Source organism: Verticillium alfalfae, genomic scaffold (genome assembly GCF_000150825.1).
Source record: "Verticillium alfalfae VaMs.102 supercont1.16 genomic scaffold, whole genome shotgun sequence".
NCBI lineage: Eukaryota > Fungi > Ascomycota > Sordariomycetes > Glomerellales > Plectosphaerellaceae > Verticillium > Verticillium alfalfae.
This window is the reverse complement of record NW_003315023.1, coordinates 266,526-279,648: the sequence shown is the minus strand read 5'-3', so window position 1 is coordinate 279,648 and position 13,123 is coordinate 266,526. Positions and strand designations below refer to the sequence as shown.

General features: G+C 54.2%; 4 protein-coding genes across 4 annotated transcripts; 2 read left to right on the top strand and 2 right to left on the bottom strand.

Annotated features, from left to right (window-relative positions):
- Positions 1-2,351: 2,351 nt before the first annotated feature.
- VDBG_09764 (LipA and NB-ARC domain-containing protein) lies at positions 2,352-2,768 on the top strand (the record flags this gene model as incomplete). Its single annotated transcript, XM_002999998.1, has 1 exon — positions 2,352-2,768. One exon carries the CDS (start codon positions 2,352-2,354, stop codon positions 2,766-2,768), a length of 417 nt encoding a protein of 138 aa, XP_003000044.1.
- A 236-nt stretch (positions 2,769-3,004) lies between these two features.
- VDBG_09763 (LipA and NB-ARC domain-containing protein) lies at positions 3,005-6,526 on the top strand (the record flags this gene model as incomplete). Its single annotated transcript, XM_002999997.1, has 3 exons — positions 3,005-4,326; positions 4,491-4,678; positions 5,028-6,526. The coding sequence occupies 3 exons, from the start codon at positions 3,005-3,007 to the stop codon at positions 6,524-6,526; spliced, it is 3,009 nt and encodes a 1,002-aa protein (XP_003000043.1).
- Positions 6,527-6,956: 430 nt separating this feature from the next.
- On the bottom strand, positions 6,957-8,267 carry VDBG_09762 (trichothecene 3-O-acetyltransferase; the record flags this gene model as incomplete). Its single annotated transcript, XM_002999996.1, has 1 exon — positions 6,957-8,267. The coding sequence occupies one exon, from the start codon at positions 8,265-8,267 to the stop codon at positions 6,957-6,959; it is 1,311 nt and encodes a 436-aa protein (XP_003000042.1).
- A 1,955-nt stretch (positions 8,268-10,222) lies between these two features.
- VDBG_09761 (conserved hypothetical protein) lies at positions 10,223-10,911 on the bottom strand (the record flags this gene model as incomplete). Its single annotated transcript, XM_002999995.1, has 2 exons — positions 10,223-10,265; positions 10,349-10,911. 2 exons carry the CDS (start codon positions 10,909-10,911, stop codon positions 10,223-10,225), a joined length of 606 nt encoding a protein of 201 aa, XP_003000041.1.
- Positions 10,912-13,123: the final 2,212 nt, after the last annotated feature.

Here is a 13,123-nt window from a genome sequence, read left to right as displayed (position 1 = left end):
AGCCTTGAGCGCCCGGATCAGCGTCGTCTATGACACATGCTACTACCGACGGTCTCATCTCACAAACCTAGAAGCAGCTCTCCTATATCTTGCGCATCACGGTACGCGTTGTGGTACAGACTAAGTTCAAAATCTACCTGTCTTTTGTATCATACGGCGTACATTAGTACCCTGAAAGTAGCGGGCTAGGGCGAAGCTTGGCGGGCGTTGTGAATGTAAATCTCGCCTACTCGACTATCATGTCGCCCAGTAATGTGAGGCTCGGCGCAAAGCAGGGCTCGCGGCCAGCTTAGTCGTCTGATGGAAGCCTGACAGCATGACTCAAAGGGGGCTCGAAAGTCGAGGCTTAAGATGTGCTACGTGGCGCACGAATTTGTGACACCGAGTTGTGAAGTTCCGACATCGCAGTTCAAAAAGGCTGTTTATGATAGCAAACTCACATTAGTTGGCAACAGCTTGTTCAACAGCCGGGGGACTTCGGGGGTTTTGGAGGCTGGGTTCGTTTGTCGGGTCAGCTGGTATGGTGCAGCCCGGTCTACAAAGTGGAAAAAGCCGGATGGCGTGCTGTCCGAAATTCCATGAACGCTTTCTCGTCGAGTCTGGGCTGCAAATTTCAGTGACGAACAGGATCTAGAGCATGCCAGTGTCCCAAGCGATGCAAACGATATCATGTTGATGTCAGAAACAACACGCGTTGAATTCATTCGGGTACCTGTTTAAAGGCTGCAAGAGACTCCACTGCGATGCATGATGCACTGTACCCCTGCTGTGCTCCCAGATCAGCAATCGAGTGCAACGCTGTCTTCGGGGCTATGTGACCAACAAGTCGTGCCTTGGGGTCCTAGATTATGCCGCCCATGGGCATTTTTCCTTTGTTCTGTTGTCGGATCCGCAGAATTGGATGCAACACAACAACACCATCAGTCGTCTTCGTATCCAGCTGGGATGAGAGCAGATCACCGCGAGCCTCGTGAAGCACTCGCAAAGAAAAGATGAAGGCGGCCTCACACAGCACCACGGATGGAATGTTGTTGCTGGCGTCGCCCATTCGCCCCAAGGTTCGTCATGCGAAGGCGTGAAATTGACAGTTGGTGCCGCCGCCATCTGCCATATGACTCTTCGGAGGAAAATGTGTCAAGCCACGGGGCAGTCGAGCGGTAATGGCACCATCACTTTTGGGTGATCGCAACGCAAATTTCGACGGCATCTCAGTTCTGTGGTGACCGAAAAGGCTTGTGGTGTGTCACGCGAATAAGGCTCCAGTCTGGCAACGAAGGGGGCGAAAAGGAAAATGAAAAGAAGGCTGGCTGCCTGTCGCGCTCGAGGCACGGCGCAGTGAAACGTTACTGGCGCACGTGTGCTAAGCGCTTTCGGATGTGCCGCGCGGGGGGGCTGTTCGGAGCCGCAGACGCCTCCGACAATGGCATTGTCGAGGAGGCCAAATGAGGACTCTTAGCATTAGGAATGCCAGATGTGGACGTGGTTTTCGCCTTTCGAGGTGGAAGAGAGCCCACAGGCAGGCAGCCATGACGGATGAACTGGACCTGCCCTGCACAGACTGCGGTCCTTCCCTCTCTCAGCTGAGCCCCAGCCACAGCGATGGGGTTGCTGCTCCCCATTGGACATCCGCGGGAAGGCGCCTGTGTTTCATTCTCATGCTCCTGCCACTGGCTCGGCTCGCTCAACACACACCCAGGATGGCGTATCCCGGCAGCAACTGCCACTGGAGCAGCCAAGGAAGGCAAGGAGCGACACTCGACTCAATTCGCTCCCCTCAGTTCGGTGTAACATGCACCTGCATCACCTGAGAAGAGGACCCGAAGAGAAGCAAGAGCCAGCGACGAGAGAGAGAGGTACCTCGACCCCCGGAGGACAAGACAGCCCGCCCATGAAGTCTCTCTTCTGCCACCTGAACCCCCGAACCTCGCTTCCATCCTTCCTGATTCTTCACGCACTGCAGACCTTCAGCCACCCAACAAGCTCTAGAGTTTTCTTTGTTCACCCCACGCAGCCAAGAGTCGAACTTCTTCACGAGGCAGAGCCAGATCTTACCTCGCGGCGGTATGACGACGCTCCTTTTTGAATGGCATTGATGAGGCTCTGCCGACCACTGCGTCTGTTCTCTATTTAGAGTCGCATCATCCCGGGACCTTCTGTCGGCGTTCAGTACATGGCACACACACACGCATCGCACATTGCACATTGCTCCCTTCTCCTCCATTCATTCGAATCCACTTGATCTCATCCTACGTGCCGCTCGTACGGCGTCATCAACACAACAAACCCACCACAGCGTACTACAGCCTGAGCCACCGCCACTGATCCCCAACGTCCAAACCCCCGCCATCGACATGGTCGATCGGGAAGAGATCCCCCGCGATGGCATTACGTGCGTCTTTACCCATCCTGACGCGCAGGCGGACATTGTCTTCCTTCATGGTCTCAACGGCAACCCCACAAGGACGTGGACTGCCAAGGACTCGGCCGTTTACTGGCCTATCGACTTGCTGCCCAACACGCTCGGCCCAGACGCTCCAGTCGATGTCCTCGTGTACGGGTACAACGCCGACACTGCCAGCACCAGCGAGCGCAGCGCCAGTGACAATTACATTTACGAGCCGGCCCTACCGTCCTTTGGATTTTATTTCCTACCGCGGCACGAGGGGAACCGCAACGAGACCCATCATTTGGGTTGCTCAAAGCCTCGGCGGCATTCTCTTGAAGCGTGCCCTGAACTATTCCAACGACCTCGAAGACAGACACCATGAAGCCTCGCGCTCTATTTTCGTCTCGACCTTTGCCATCATTTTCCTGGGTACGCCCCACAAAGGATCCGGCCTCGCAACCTGGGGTTCCATACTGCAAAACATGGCCAGAGCGACCATGCCGAGACGACTCTTTGACAGCGAACCCATCTTGATCAAAACGCTGAAGGAAGAACAATCAGACACTCCGAGATATAAATGTGCACTTCCTCGACATTTACCAGAGGTTTAAGATTCAAATGGCCCATGAGAATCACAAGACTGACTTTACCATTACCAAACGCCTCGTTGTCGATTCGGCCTCTGCCAATCCAGAGCTTCCCGGCGTGCAATATTTTGGAATCGAGGCCACGCACTCCAACATGTGCAAGTTCAGCAGCTCGACAAGCCATGGCTACCGCATTGTAACCAGCGCCATCCGCGAGTGGGTCATCCAGGGGCCCTCCGTCATCGAGCGCCGTTGGGACGTTGAGAGGAACGAATCGCGCCAGCGTGCTATCGAGGATGCCACCGAGCGCCTCGGCCCCGCTGCTGCTGGCTTTCCGGGATTCAACACGCCGATGACTTCCTCCGGATATTTTGAAGGCCCATCTGCCCCTCCACGTACTACGCCGAGTTTGAGCATGCCCTTTCTGCAGCACGCGCAATCGACTCGTTCGTCGCTTTTCATCACTCCCAGTCATTTTCACCCTGACACTGTCTTCGTCGGGCGTGATAAGGAGCTCGCTGGTTTGCATGCGATGCTGCTAGACGAGCACCGACGCTCCCTGGGTACATCGGCCGTCGTCGTGCAGGGCATGTCCGGCATCGGAAAGTCCGCACTAGGTAAACAATACATCTTCAACCACAAGAACCATTACCCTGGCGGCATCTATTGGATCAGGGCGAGCACGCTACAGGAGATGGAGGACGACTTCTGGCATATTGCCAAGAACGATGCTATCCGACAGATGATTGACCACAGGTCCGAGTTAGACCTCCGAGACCCTAAGAAAGTAGTTGATGTTGTGCGGAGTTGGTTCAACAAGCTGGAGGGATGGCTCATCATTTTTGACGGCATCCGCTTCGATGACCCAACGGCCATCAGTCACTTCGTCCCGGACAACAAGAACACCAGCATTATTTTCACTTCCACAGAGCGTCCCGTCGCTGGCAGTCATCTCCTCAACAATCCTACCATATTGGAGCTGGGCTTGCTCTCTGTACCCGAGAGCCAGGAGCTGCTCCTTGGGGAGTTGGGCAAGCACAAGCCGTACAAGCTCGACGACCTCGACATGGCCGCCAAACTGGTCAAGCTGATGGACTGTCTGCCTCTGATGATCCACAGTGCCGCTCAACAGATGAAGGCCACCAGGGAACCACTCTCGAAGTACCTGAAGTCCTGGAAAGCCAAGCCCCACATTGGCGACGCAGCCCTACCAGCGTTCCAGTCGATCCGCGATGACCTACAAGACCGTGGTGAGACTGCCGCGCTCAATCTCATCAACATACTTTCCTTTTTTGGCCAGCTCATTCCTGTGGAGATGTTGGCTCTGGGTCTCAGTGCGCTAGATACTCGGACGTCTGTCAAGACGAAGGGAAGTCTGAACAAAACGTTTGCCACACTTATCGCATTCGCCCTCATCAAACGCAGCGAAACAGCTGAGATTCCGTCCCTGAGTAGCAAAACTCGGATAACAGTGGAGAGACGCAGACGGAGCCGCTCGACACCCTGTGGACCCACAGCGTTACACAGGTGTTCTTTGCCAACATCTTGGCCGACGACAAGCAGTTTTGGCTTGAACGCGCCATTGCCTTATTTTGTCGCTCCATTGATGAGGCGGATGCCCGAATGAAGAGCCGCCACGCCGAGAGCAGATCCCAACAAGCCAGTCTGGGCATGCCGACGACTACAGACGATACTCCAGCTCATGGTAAGCGCTTCTGGAGCATGTCACCAGATGGAGGAAGACCACAGCTTCCCCTGAGCTCAACACAGCAAGGCATGAGCTCAGGCTGCGACTAGAGAGCATTCCTGCCGAGGCTTGACCGGCTTCAGCGTGCCGTTCTGGCGAGCATCGTCAATGGTGACGAGGCCACGAAGGTCTTCGGTATTCCAGCGGGTCGAACAGCTGGTCAACGGGCACGGCTTCCGTCTTTTTTCCCAGGGATCATCCTCACTGTCCAACTCTTCATTCGTTGACCCCGGACGTGTTCCGGACAGCTTATATCGGTCCCCCATCGACCATACCAATCCGCACGACTACACGTCCCGTACCCCAGTCCCGCCTCGCTCGATGCCTTTCCCATATGACAACACGATGCCTGCTCCGCCATTCCAGGACGATGAAGCGGATGACCGAACCGTGACTCCGTCTTCGGAGCCGCACCCTCCGTGGAACGACGGCGGGATGGGTGAAGGTGCAGGTGTGCCACAACATCGCGCACTCCGGAGGATGGACAACAGGCGTTACCGAGACCGTGCTGGGGCGTGGAGGGATGCCTCTGCCAGCAATGACCCCCGCGTCAGCATCAGCCGGGAGTCAGCTAGGGGTCTGTTTTCCATGTCCGAGAGCACTCCGAATATTTGGATGCCTGGTCATGCCCGCGTCCTCTCCGAGAGCCAGGCCGAAGCGGGGCTTAGGAACATCAAGAAAGCCTCACCGCCGCCAAATCGCGGCGGCAGACCAGTTCAGGATCGGACTCGTAGCCCTGTGCTGGGCGCAGAGAAGACCATTCGGCTTGGACAAAGGGTTAGACCGGACAGCCATTCCGAGCCAGCTCCAGCCTCAGTTCTCGATGACATTTCCCCGTCGTTCTTGCGCGGACCCCGATCGAGATCTCCATTGTCGTCGCAGGTCGCCTCTAGTTCACATTCACTGCCCCAAAGGACGTCTCAAGGGCAGACACAGGCTTCGATGCAGTCGCCCTGGGTGCCGCCTCACGATCCTTACCCGTACTCAAACCCTCGCGATATGCGAGATGACTTAATGGACTGGGATGCGGAAATGGACACTATGGCTCCGAGCGGCATGCAAACAAGCAGCTACAGCCCTGGGATATGCCAAGGCTCCTTTGCGCCCCCTATTCTCTCGGTGTCTACCAATCGACAGAGTAGTTTGCAGCATAACTATCGCGGTGAGCGGACCAAGGCGGAGCATTCGACACAACCACAAGATGAATGGACTAGTGCGAAACCATGGCCGCAGTCGGCACCGCACACTCATCAACCCGCTTTTCTCTTCTCTCCTCCAGTGCAGGGCGATGCCACTCCATCGAGCCCGCATCCGGTGACTGGCTACACGTCGCAACCCATGTCACGTAACCCGAGCTCGATTCCCAGGGAGCCAGTGCCCATGAGCAGAGGACGTAGTCGCAGTCGCGGTGGAGAGTTTCCAGGCCGCGGCCGAGCGGCTTCGGTTGTGGAGACGGAGCCCTCGCCCCGACTTCCAGCCTTTGGCATCGGTCAGACATCGTACCAAGCATGGGAGCAGGAGCACGGGAGGCACACGAGGTCAAGGGGCGACTCCTTGCTAGGAGCATCATCGGCGCCCCGTCGTCTGCCTAGGACTGGCACAGCAGGTCTGAGCGCCGGGTCGCGCAGTCCTTCGCGGAGCCCTGTCGGCAGTGCGCAGAGCAGGGTTGCAGATTTGACCGCAGAGGATATGGTACGCACGAGGTCGGGGCCGGGGCGAGTGGAAATGGGTGGTTGGGCGCCCGGAGATGGGGACCCTAGGGCAAAAGAAAACGCGGGGCTGGGTATTCGATGGCAGCAAAATTAAATGGGAGTGGTGTCGCTGGTATGCTAGATTGGGTTTGACAGGTCTGGTTTGGGATGTCTGGTTTGGTATGGAGAGTTTGACGTGTCTCTGGGGTATTTTTCTTGTCTGGGTCAGGTTCCGACTTGCCATTTTTATGGTGTTTTCGTGTGTATCACGGAGACTTGTCAACTAGATCAAGGCAAATGTACTATGATGCCTGCTGCATTCCCAAGAGGACGCGATGATGTGATGAATGGTACACCCCTGGATTCTTTTGTTGAACAAACGCGATGTCTTGAACTACCCCACAAAGTCGGCGAACTCGTTCCATTCCGCATCCGCCTTGAGACGCTCCATATCCTCCTCCAGTAAACAAATGGCCACGCTGATGGACTCATCCGTCGACCGCGGCAGCAGATAGATCAAGCTCTCGACGAGGGTGAACCGCGGCCTACGCACACTCGCCGGCAGCCCCAACCCCAGCGCAAACGACAGCGCGTACGATTCCACGCCAGCCCACGAGCTCAGCATGACGCCGCTCTTCAGATCCATCCCCGCCGTCAAGTTGACGACCGTCCGGTCGGGCATGCGGTCCATGTACGAGGCAGGGCGCGCGTGCGGCGGCCCACCAGCTCCGTCGCGGCTCGAGCTCCCTGCGCAGCGCGGCGCTGACGACGGCGAGACCCTTTCCGTCAAAGGGCTCGGCCAGCGTGTCGAGCGGCACGGTGGCGTAGGTCATGGTGGACAGGAGGCCGAGGTAGTCGGGTGAGATGGGCAGGAAGCGGCGGGCGTCGACGGCGCGGGCGATTCCGGCCGTGGCGATTCCTGCTTTCCGCAGACGCGGCAGGCGGGTGCGCGTGATGGCGGACCAGACAAAGGCCGTCAGGACGTCGTCTGTCGAGACGAAGTGCATGTCGGGTGGAAGCGCGCCGCTCGTCAAGACTCGCTTTTTGAGCTCGGCTTGGGTCGAGAGCGGGAGTTCAAAGTTGGCCCAGACGCACTTGCCCAGGGGAAAGGACGGGTCCGTGAGCATCTCGACCATTTCGTCGTTGGCCTGCAGCGAGCGCGGCGCCGGGAGGATGTGCGGCGTCAGCAGGTCCGGGTCCATGGCGGCGTATTCCTCGTCGTCCATGAGGCGGATGGCTTCCGTGCGTCGGAGGTTGCCGATCGCGAGGTCTTCTTCTGTGAACGGGCTGGTTGGCGTGTCCCGGCAGGCGCGGGAGAGGAACCCGATGAGGCGGGCTTGGGAGTTCATGTCCATGGCGCCGTGATGGGCGGCGAAGCAGAGGATGAGGCCGCCGCGGAGGAACGTGGCCTGGATGGCGAAGATGGGGTCGACGGGCGAGGTTTCGTTGGGGTCCGGCAGGGGAAACGTGGCGATGGGAGCGATGAGGCTCTCGTCGAGCATGTTGATCGGGAACCGGGCTTGTTCGAGCGCATCATAGGTTGGTGCTTCGGGGTCGTCGCGCGCGTCTCGTTGTTTGAGGAGGGGGATCTTCTCGTGCGGGCGAATGTACATTTCTTCTTTGCCGGCTGCTTCGTCTCTGACCGTCACCATCTTGCCGGCGGCCCAGGGGAAGGCGGCGGAGAGACGCTCGAGGCCGCGCGTGAGCGTCTCGATGACGTTGGCACGGGCGCTTTCTGAGTCGTCTGGCATGGCGTAGATGTGGCAGATTTGTGTGTAGATCTTGATGAGCGGCTGCAGGCCTAGCCTGTCGATGGGGAAGTCATCGAGGAGGTTGTCAGCGGGCGGGCCGTCCATTGTGCTGGTGTTCTTCAAGTCGTTTGTTGAGTGGAGACGTATAGTTGATAATGCCAATACGAAATGACCAGACCGAGAGCACACTGTTAGTACTGAGTAATGTTTAGAGGGACAGAATCGTCCATCAGGCGTTATATAGACCTTCACGAAGAAGCGAACAGAGCAATGCATGCAGATCAACTGGACGGCAGACCCTTGCAACCTTGCATGCCCCCACCAAGTGATCATGATGAGTCGACACGGCCAAGGCTGCTAGTGTCTCTCCATTGCCCAATGACCTGCGCGCCTCTGACGACAATGCATCTCGGTCTCCATTCATCGGCAGAACAATGTGGAGTTTACATCAGGCAGCGGGCCCATGAGCTGCAGGGTTGTCGCTCCTACGCCTCACATACATCATGAGAGGAAAGCCAATGCCCGCCCGGCTGCTGGGGCCCTGAGGCGTCGGGCGGGCCAGGCGCCGGCTACGGGGCCAAGCGGAGCCCGAAACCCGGAGCTTCCATTCTCGATCGAACCCCTCTCCTACATCCATCGGAGGGCGCCCTAGGTGGCTGCTGGCACCATATCTCAAGGCTCATACAGAGGCCGTGTGACGGGAATACCACCTTGCGATGATGACAAGCCCTGATGTGCGAGGTACTAAGCATTCTGACTGACGGGCCTGCTGCTGAACGGAGTCAATCGAATGCGGCCTTCATTTTATCTCGTACTTTTTCCTCAGCCTGATTCGATATATTCGACTGAGCTAATGAGCGTCAGGGGAGATCTCAGTCCGAGCACAAACGGACTTGGCCTCACGCGGACCCAGATGTCTTCAGCTTGCTTTTATGTGTTTTGATGAGCCTGTTCAAATGGTCTTATAGAGTTCACCTTGCTGCTTGTACCCTTATCGACCTGTGGCATTCTCTTTGCGACACTTCAGCCAGCACTGCATTAGGACGACATACCGTCGTCCCCCCGCTGATCATTTTATCAAGGAGCACGAGACTGGGGAGGCTCATACAGGCTATCCTAGCCGCGGGGGGGTATACTTCAGATGTTCTTTTGGCCCATGCACAACAACTGACTGCAGAAGCGGCCAATAGAAGACCTCGCACTCGGTTTATCAACTCGCCATGACACCTAGGGGCCGAGAGCATGCATCTAGATTCCTGCTCCCCTCGGTGCTCTTTCAACCTCAGCCAACTGCTCGAGTCTTTCATGACTTCCGTGGTGAAAGGCTACGACGAATTGGATCGAAGAGAAAATGGTTTAAACGCGCCAAGGATCCTGTCGGCTCTCCTTAGATCATCATAACCAACCACTCAATCCAGTTCACTCAACCATCCCTTCAACAGGCTCTGCTACTTGCCGACAGTGATTAAGTATGTGCGAAAAAGGCCGGGCTAGATATCTGGGACGCTACTTTCGGTGCGATCCCTTGCGAGGGTCCACCAAAACAATAAGGTTGTGGCTGGCAGGTCAAGGTGAGAGGCTTTCTTCGCCTCTGAAACGTCTCCAGTAGAACAGCGAAGAGTATTCGTGGTTGCTCTCGGCCTTGGTCAACCTCCTGGGTTGGTTCTACATCATTTTGTCTAGCTGCACTCGGCAGTGAAGCTCTTCGCTGCATTTTGTTGGCTTGTGACGTCAAGTCTGAATCCGAAAGTGCAGCAGAAGTCAACCTCTCATCCAAGTATTGTAGCAGCAGACTTATGCCAGCTCATTGCGTCACAGCTGACACTCTGTTCGTTCTCCCCGTTGTTTCAAAACAGACTGATTTTCCCCAGAATTAGGAAAATCTGAACCCACTGGTAGCATGTATAAATAATGCAAGTGGGTAGCGCAGAGTCCACTGGCTTCAGCCAGCTCAAATCGAAGTTTTATTTGTGGGACAAGGCAATCTGTGACGCCACCAAAAATTGGCCACTTCATAGTTCACACGCATTATGGTCAGCAAATAGATATAGCAGAAAGGTTCAAATGAGCTCAATAACTTCCCTAATACGGAACAGCTGGTTTCTATAGTATCGTATAGTAGTATATATTCATCAGTAAGATTCTCGTGAGTCTTTAGCTCCAGCGGCGATTAGCCGATTAACAACCTGGTCGTGACCACTGCTGCTTGAAGCGCTATCGTTCCGTCATAATTACTGGCAGCAGCATTAACATCGGCACCGGCGGCGAGTAGTCGTTCGACAACTTGAAGATGTCCACCTTCTGATGCTGCTTGGAGTGCCGTCCGTCCCTGATTACGAGCAGCAGCAGCATTTACGTCAGCTTTAGACATGAGTAGCCGCTCGACAACGTGAAGATGGCCACCTCCTGCTGCTGCTTGGAGTGCCGTCCGTCCCGCAAGAGAAGTAGTAAGATTGGCATCGGCTTTAGCGGAGAGTAGCTTCTCAAATACGTGAAGATGGCCACCTTCTGATGCTGCTTGAAGTGCCGCCCATTCCCCACGAGCAGCAGTAGCATTGACATCGGCTTCAACGGCGAGTAGCTTCTCAACTACGTGAAGATGTCCACCTTTTGACGCTATTTGAAGTGCTGTCTCTCCTCCATAAGCAGCAACAGCATTGACATCGGCTTTAGCGTCGAGTAGCTTCTCAACGACGTGAACATGTCCACCCTTTGACGCTGCCCGAAATGCATCGTTAATGCAGTCCATTGGGTATTCTCCATCTTCCATGAAGATTTTAATAGCATTAATATCGCCACGGGAAGCAGACGGCCATCGAAACCCAATTTTATCGGAATCAGATAGGTTAAAAAACCTTAAAACATAGCGCATAAGAGCATAATAATACGTTTTGAGACTCCAACCAAGTATATCGTATCCCATTCCACGGGATGAATATTACCAAAGCATAAGTACCAGGCTATTTTCGTCCATTAATATCCCCTACCACAATCTCCAAGTAGCAGACTTTCCCTCTTAAAAGGTAGAGGTATATAAGATCCAATACTACGCTACGTACCTTAGAAACAGATGGCCATCGTAAAGACGGCTCGAGGTCTTATCGTCATCAGCTCTATTATAGATAGTCAAGTCTTCATTATAAACCTTATACTTTCCGGCCTTTCGGTATCTAAAAGCTAGGTTAGCAAAGCGCATAATCAACTAATCCACTTTTTGCCCTTCTCTGAGAGCAGTATCGACTAGAGCTACCGCGTTGAGTCGAATCGGCTATTATCGTCGGACTATAGTTATCTTAAAGTCGTTCAAGTGGAGGAACGTGACACATATCTCACCAGCAGAATAGTCAGCCTCATCCAAGTCAACATGAAAGCCCGCCAGCGACACCGGCAAGTCTGCTCCAGTAATGAACTCCTATATACTATTATGTGCAAATTTAAGCAACACAGGCTCTTCTTCGGTAACCTACAGTAGGTTTTCGCACCATAAGGCAATAGGGCTCAGATCACGAACCAGCCGCTCAGGCCTCCAATCCAGTTATCCAATATCGATAGAAATAGCTTCGCGGATTTCATAGAGCGTTATAGGCCGTTTTACTACCGCCACCCACTAAAACACTTTCTAGACCAATTTAATCATCTTTTAGCGAGACACGATCCGTAACAATGCCCTAGTGAAAGCAGTCTCCAGATCTTTAGGAAGGTTACATAAGGAATTCCAGATATCGTCATCGCATTCGGCATTACAAACATCGCTTATCAGGAATTTAACCCATAAGAACCTTAGAAATTTATCTTACATCTCTTAAAAGACGACAGTTATAACTTACATCCCATCAGCATATTCACTTAATATTTCCTTAATAGTTTCCAAGAGAAGAGGATCCCCCACCGCCAGTTCTCCGCCTTATACTCGTTCTTCGACAGCCACATCAATATAGAGACGGATATCGGATACGACGCAGTCAGATGTCATCAATACGCGCTCCATACGTGGGAATCTATCCCTCAGGTCCTTATCGACACTGCCGCAACTAGTGATGAATATTCTCCAACGCGGGTCAGCGGTAGTAAGTGAAGAGAGTACGTCCAGGGACGCTCGTCGCTCAGTAACGTCGCATTCGTCTAGGCCGTCGATAAAGATAAAGAATAGGCTCGAATTCTGGATTCTATTTCGGAAAAGTCTTGACCATTCTCTGAGTTGGACGAAAGGCTTTTGACGCAGTTCCTCTATCTGCGATTCAACCTGTTGTGGCGACGCTGTGGGATCAATTGATTGCCGTATGATCGATCGAATCATAGTTTCGGTCGTGAGAGATTTAGATTCGTCGTACTGCAAAAAGTAGTACGCGACACGGTCCTTGCTATCCTTCTTAACGAGAACATGGTTGATAACATTAGCGCTTCCAACAGTCAGCATCTATAGTGTCACAGCGGCCGGGCTTTTGGCCTACCATAAGATAGTCTTCCCTGATCCAACTATCTTCTATTAGCCTAGAAACAATGAGGAGCGGTCCGTATCGTACTTTTCCCTAAGCACCAAAGCAAAGATGGACCCGTTCCATCATGCCATCGTTCGAACTCGGGGGTCGTGAATATCCATTCTGCAGTGTTGTATTGATGCTTCTTACGAACTATCTGGAATGGAGTCTGGTGATCATGCGATGAAAGATATTCGAGCAGTCGCTGCCGCTCCTCCCCTGAAAAGCCAGTCAGTTTCGACTCAGTTGGCGCCGGGACAACACGAACTGGATCGACGCGTGGATTGTTCGAGCTGCATCTTCTTGATGGTCTCGAGCTCATCCTGCATTGTCGGCATGAACTTTGTTAGTCTCGACCTTGCCTTGGACGCCTCTGCTCTTTCTTTTTTCTGGAGGTGCTTGTCCTGCGTTGGCGTGTGCCACCGCAAGAGCTATCTCAGCTTTCTCATTTTGCCCATGCTTTGCATATCATCTAAGTCGGGG